The sequence below is a fragment of the Ovis canadensis genome, chromosome 1 (assembly GCF_042477335.2).
Source record: "Ovis canadensis isolate MfBH-ARS-UI-01 breed Bighorn chromosome 1, ARS-UI_OviCan_v2, whole genome shotgun sequence".
NCBI lineage: Eukaryota > Metazoa > Chordata > Mammalia > Artiodactyla > Bovidae > Ovis > Ovis canadensis.
In genome coordinates this window covers 191,203,774-191,209,773 of record NC_091245.1, presented here as the reverse complement: position 1 = coordinate 191,209,773, position 6,000 = coordinate 191,203,774, and the positions used below count along the sequence as shown (strand labels likewise).

At 42.9% G+C, this 6,000-nt stretch overlaps 1 protein-coding gene across 2 annotated transcripts in view; it reads left to right on the top strand.

Moving 5' to 3' along the window:
• Positions 1 to 261: 261 nt before the first annotated feature.
• Positions 262 to 6,000, top strand: part of HACD2 (3-hydroxyacyl-CoA dehydratase 2) — a 93,460-nt gene continuing 87,721 nt past the window's right edge. Inside the window, exons 1-2 of one of the 2 annotated variants that reach the window (XR_011249556.1) lie at positions 262 to 534; positions 3,496 to 3,613. Coding sequence is in view for 1 of the 2 variants with exons in the window: in XM_069555877.1 (XP_069411978.1) it covers positions 380 to 534; positions 3,496 to 3,613 (273 nt within the window). In the remaining variant the exon portion in view is untranslated. The remainder of the gene's footprint in view (positions 535 to 3,495; positions 3,614 to 6,000) is intronic. The other variant, XM_069555877.1, reaches the window with a different exon arrangement.

Here is a 6,000-nt window from a genome sequence, read left to right as displayed (position 1 = left end):
GTATGGAGGCGGAAATTATAGGAAAGAGAATAACCACGGACGACGATGCATCTTGATGGTAGAAACAGCGAGCCTGCCCAGCAAGGCCGAAGACAATATTGACCTAATCAAGATGGCGCCGGAGGTTATTCTCTGGAGGGCAAAAGCGGCGGTGATTACTCCGTTCCAAGATGGCGGTGGCAACTGAGGCTCGCGGAGGGGCGGAAGGCGCCGGGAGCGTCTTTGCCCTCCTCCAAGATGGCGGCCGCCGTGGGCGTTGTCCCTGGCTCCGCCCCGCGGCCTCCGCTCCGCCTCTCCCGCGTCCTTCCCCCCACCCTCTCACAGTGCCCAGTTCGGGCTGTGGGGCTTGCGCGAGGAGAGTGGGTTCCCGGCACTTGACATGGCGGCAGCGGCGGCGACTGCAGCGTCGAAAGGGAATGGGGGCGGCGGGGGCCGTGCCGGGGCCGGCGAAGCCAGCAGCTCGCGGAAGAAAAAGGGCCCCGGGCCTCTGGCCACGGCATACCTGGTCATCTACAATGTGGTGATGACCGCGGGGTGAGGCTGGGGTTCGTGAAGGCGGGGGAGAGCCTGGCCGGGGAGGGGGCTCTGCGGCCGGAGGAGCGGCCCGGCTCGGTCCGCCACGCGCAGTGCAGCCCCGGCGGCGGGAGTCCGGGCCCCGGCACTTGGGCGCTAAGGGCAGCCGAGGCGGGATCCTCCTCCCCTGTGCCTGTTCGGGACTCTCGCCCGGGCCGGGGGCCGAGCAAGTTCCCAGGCACAGGGTGTGCTCGGAGCTGGAGTTTTGAGGCTCCGTGGGGGCTCGGGGAAGGCTGCCTAGGTGGTGGTTCGGAGGGCCTTGGGAGGACAGGTGGGCTGGCCGCACGTTCAGGTCTGGGGGGCGGTGTGCCGGGCGATCCTGCAGCGCGGAGAGCCCAGGCGGCAAGTCACGGATGGCGAGCTGTTCCCTCTGAAGGGAGTGGAGGGAGCTGTGGCTGCAGAGTGACCATTTGTTTCCGCGGCTGTTTTCAAAATCCACGATGAGCTTTAATTTGAAAGGTGGTGGAAGAGCGTTCAAAGTTTTTGCCCAGTGACATGAGCAGTTCTGTGCTTTAGGTGAATTTAGACTTTATAGGTCCATGGGGTCGCTGGAGTCGAACCCGACTGAGCGACTTCACTTTCACTTTTCACTTTCATGCATTGGAGAAGGAAATGGCAACCCACTCCAGGTGTTCTTGCCTGGAGAATCCCAGGGACGGGGGAGCCTGGTGGGCTGCCGTCTGTGGGGTCGCAAAGAGTCGGACACGACTGAAGCGACTAAGCAGCAGCAGCAGACTTTATAGGATGGGTTGGAGCGGGGAGGACTCTAGAGATGGAAGGCAGAGTTACTGGGAAGGAGGGGAATAGACCCTGGAAACAGGTTTTACCCCCTCTTGTTTGTTACTTCAGTCCATCCCTTGTCACAGTGAATTTTGAGTTCTAGTTATGACACGGACTAGCTGTGTGACCTTGGATAAATCATTTAATTTCTCGAGACCTCCGTTTTTTCATCTGTAAAAACTAGAGTTGAGTTAGGCGCTCTCCAAGTTTCTCCCATTCTTTGATCTCCTGATTTTTGATCACAGGATCAGACGAATGGATAGATTTTTAAATTGTATTCATTTGTAAAAAAATTTTTTTCTTAACATTTTATTTTGAAAATTTTCAAACATACAGAAAAGTTGAAAGAACTGAATAATGAACATCTAGTTTGATTTATTTTTAAACTAGATAATACAATGGCCAAATGCAAAATTGAAAATATATGCAAGGGCATACGGTGAGAATCTACCTTCCTATCTTCCCTTTCACACAGGTTTCCTCCCTAGAAGGCAGTTAATTTTGTGTGTCTTTAAGATACTGATACTAGCAAACTGTATAATTATAACCCCATCCCTTTTTAAAAATACTAATGCTAATCTATTAGCATTTCAGCACCTTGCTTTTTCACACACAAACATGCACAAAACATATCTTGAGAAGATCATAGGGGCTTTATGACTATTGTTAGAGATAGTATTGAAACCTAGGCTCAGAGAAGTTGTGACTTGCTTATCTTGTTTGAAGTCACAGAACTTGTTAGTAGTAGTTTTGAGCCTAGAACCCATGTCTCTTGGCTCAGAGACTAATGAAAAAATATTGCATGCAAGCTTACTTTATCGCATAAATGGTCACAGTGATTTTAAAAGAATATTCAGGAGTGTTATGTGTGTGCTTATATATAAAAATTCTTGTCGTCTTAGTAAGGGCATTGCACTGAAGATAGATTTTTAAGATACATTGGGGAAGGTGAAAAGAGTATTTTTAAACCATTAACATAGAGAATAGGGTGGAGGGTAAGAAATGGTATCTTAAACCAGGAAGACAGGTTGGGGGTGTGAGAGTAAAGTAAGCTTTTTTCTAGGCCACTAATCGGTAAAGAATCTACCTGCAATGCAGGAGACCCAGTTCGATTCATGGGTCCGGAAGATCCTCTGAAGCAGAAAATGACTACCTGCTCCAGTATTCTTGCCTGGAGCATCCCGTGGACAGAGGAGCCTGGCAGGCTGCAATCCATGGAATCGAGAGTCGGACACGATTTAGTAACTAAACCACCACCACCAATGCTAAAGTAGTAACACCATTAAGGAATTAATTTCTTTCTTTCTTTTTTTTTTTTAACAAACTCTTGTTTGATGTATTTGCATGATAGTTTCTAGAAATATCAGACCACATTCCCTATTGCCTAGTTAAAATTGTACACATAAATAAATCTGTTAGCACCTTCAAGGAGACATACTTTAATAAAAGTGTACAACATTTCAGTATGGAACTTAGCAAATAAAAAGCTACAAGATCTGAGAAATTTATTTTGGAGGAGAGTAGAACAAAAATGTGTTCAGAGCCATATGCCTAAATGCTTCCCTTTTGCATTTTGTATTGATCTGACTTTCTTTACTGAATTGATTTTGGGACTCTCAGCTTAAAAGCCTTTTATTCTAAAAAAAAAAGAAAGCTATTTATTCATGTCATTTGCAGTCTTTTAAAAGAACAGCTTTTAACGTACCAGTAAGATACTTACATAAATAGTTTAAAACATCTTATCTTCACCCTGTTATTATTACAGACCCTTTAACTGCACAGGGCATTAAATTTGCCTGTAATAGTTTCTTTTGCCTTGTACTTTCTGGCACCTAATATAGCCGCTCAAGGACCAATTTAGCTTATTCCCTTCCTTTTGGCCTTGTTCTCAATAGGCAAGGTTGCCAAAAAGCCAAGCTCCAGATGGGTGAGGTGCCACTGTGCTTTTACAAAAAAGCACTCTTGTTAGGATGTTGCTGATGGTGCAGCATTTCTGTGCATTACATACAGCTTGGCATTTGAGGGTGATCATAAATCCAGGACAGATTGTTGAGGTCACCTTTGGCAGTATCTGTCGTTGCCATGTCTTTCTATTATAATCCTACTTAACCTTTTTTTTTTTCTGATTGTTCTTTTTCTTAGGTGGCTTGTTATAGCAGTTGGTCTGGTCAGAGCATACCTGGCTAAGGGTAGCTATCACAGCCTTTATTATTCCATTGAAAAGCCTTTGAAATTCTTCCAAACTGGAGCCTTATTGGAGGTGGGTCCTGTGATTTGTTGTTGTTGATTTCTATTGTAAAATTAAAACAAGCTACTAAATTGTATTGAAGTAGCCATGTTTCTGTTGGATTTGCTTTAAATGTTAAAAACTTGCCTCATAGTATGCTATGTATAATGTTGATGTCTAGTTTATCTCTTTGACCAGGTCAAGTAGATCTCATTTAACTTGCATTACTTGGAATGTGTTTTACATTCAACTTTTATTGGAAATCAAATTAAACAGACTTATATTAGGATTAAAAAAGTTCCAGGAACATTCTAGGGAACTGCTAGCAAACTCGGATACTCTTGGGGCCTGGCATATAATGGGCACAGTGAAGTTGGTAAGTGTAGGATGTCAGGAGGGACAGATATAAGAAACAGTAGAGACTGTCTAGAAGCCTCCAAATTTTTTCTTAAAGAATAGTTTATTAATTTCCCTGTATTAAGGATAATGTATATATCCATTCCTGTCTTCTGGGTTAAGTATGTTAGGATTTTTGCGTGGCAAGTGACAGAAGCCCAATTCAAATTATTTTAAGCAAAAGGAAATTTATCGGCTTCCATGGTTGGTAAAGATGTAGGGTTAGCTTACAAAATCAAAGGGACCGGCTCAGGAATGAGGAGTGAGAACCAAGGATGTGATGCTGCAGACTCTCCTTCCGTCTCTCGTCTCTGCTGCTCTGCTTCTCTTTGAATATTGGTCTTAGGCTCTCCTACTGCAGGTTGCCTTCTCCACATGGTGTGAGAGAGCTTATTTTTCTTAGCGTCAGGGAAGGATTCTGGTTGGCCTTACTTAGAACAATCACTCTTGCCAGTGATGTGAGATACTTGATTAGTCAGATCTGGGGCACATCCTTCTGGCCAAGAAACTGTAGACTTTGTTAATGGAAAAAGGGAGATGAGATGGCTTTGGGCACACACAATAGCTGCCGTAGTTCATTATGGTGAAAATTTTTCAGGGTGCAGAGCAGATCTGGTATTCAGTTTCATTTCACATAGCCTCTAGGCCAAGCCCGTCATGATGTTTGGAAGACTATTTAAGAAAAGACCATTTATCTCTATGAAATAAAATGTGTTCCGTCCACCTCTCCCCTAATTTTTGAAAGCAGAAAAAGCAGGGAGATTTCGATACTGTCCTTCTTACGCATTTAAGGTAGATAATGTGATGTAAAGAGCCTGCAGCCGGAGCTTGAGTGCCATATTCTAAGCATGCTAGTTTTACTAACTTACTTTGGGAATTTGGGGGTGTCATTTACCTCTTGTCTACCTCTTTTTCTCATTTGTAGAATAATTAGGTGGAAGTAGTTTAGGCCATATTTTAAACTTGGAGGCTGACGTTTTTTTGGAAAGAGGCAGTAGTAAATAAGTAGAACCTGTCTCCTGGACCTTTGGCCCACACAGTTCTCTGAAGCTACAGAGAAGCAAATTTGGAATCAAGACCATTAGAAACTGCCTCAGTGCTTGACACAGTAGGAAGTGGTCCCCCATTGGAATAATGTAATAATTTAAAGGGGAGTCTGTCTCTGTAAGATTTGGTAATATTAGAGGTATAATTTTTAAATTTTAAGATTATCTTAGGGAAGGTAGTGACCTCAAATAGTGTGATACAAAAATCCACTTAGGAACCAAATCTTAGCCTGGGAGGGATTAGCCCATTTATCCTTATAGAATTTTAAATAGGGATTTAAGAAAATACTGTGGAGTTTTGGTTTTATCTCTATTATCCCCAGTAAAAACCAATTTGGTGACAAATCCTGGATTTGATTCTGGAAAAAGTACTCTGCAAAATGAATGAAGACTCCCTGGAATGTGCAGTATATTAGCTTTGTAGATGGCAGTGGTGGGAAAGGACCCCACAACTGGGGAGAAAAGATCAGGCTTGCTAGAACAGCGTTTCCTGAGCTGTCCATTAAGGAATGTTTTCTCGCCTACCCAACCTAGATGGTATGATAATTACATGTGCTTAGTATTGTTTAATTACAGATAAGTTGTCCTTTTGTGAGTTATTAGTGCTTGATAATAAACCTTGTTAAAGGAGGAAAAAATGAGTCCAGGGAGGTCAGCCACTCACTTGTACCTCTGTAAGGATATTCTGAATAATAATCTATATGATTATTCCTTAGTAGGTTCTATGAGAGTTTGAAATAGACTCTACTTGTTCTCAAGAAACTTCAAATCTTCTCAGGAAAATATAACACTTTGCTTTTAAAAAAATTTAGAAACATTTACTAATCATGTATAAATGGACATGTAGTAATGTCCATTTAATTTCTGAGGAAATTAAATGAAGTTTTGCAAAATATGTACAAGATATATTGAGTTTGTGAAACAATAATATAGCTTTTTAATAAAATAGAAATCCCAATTTTTTTCCCACATACTCAT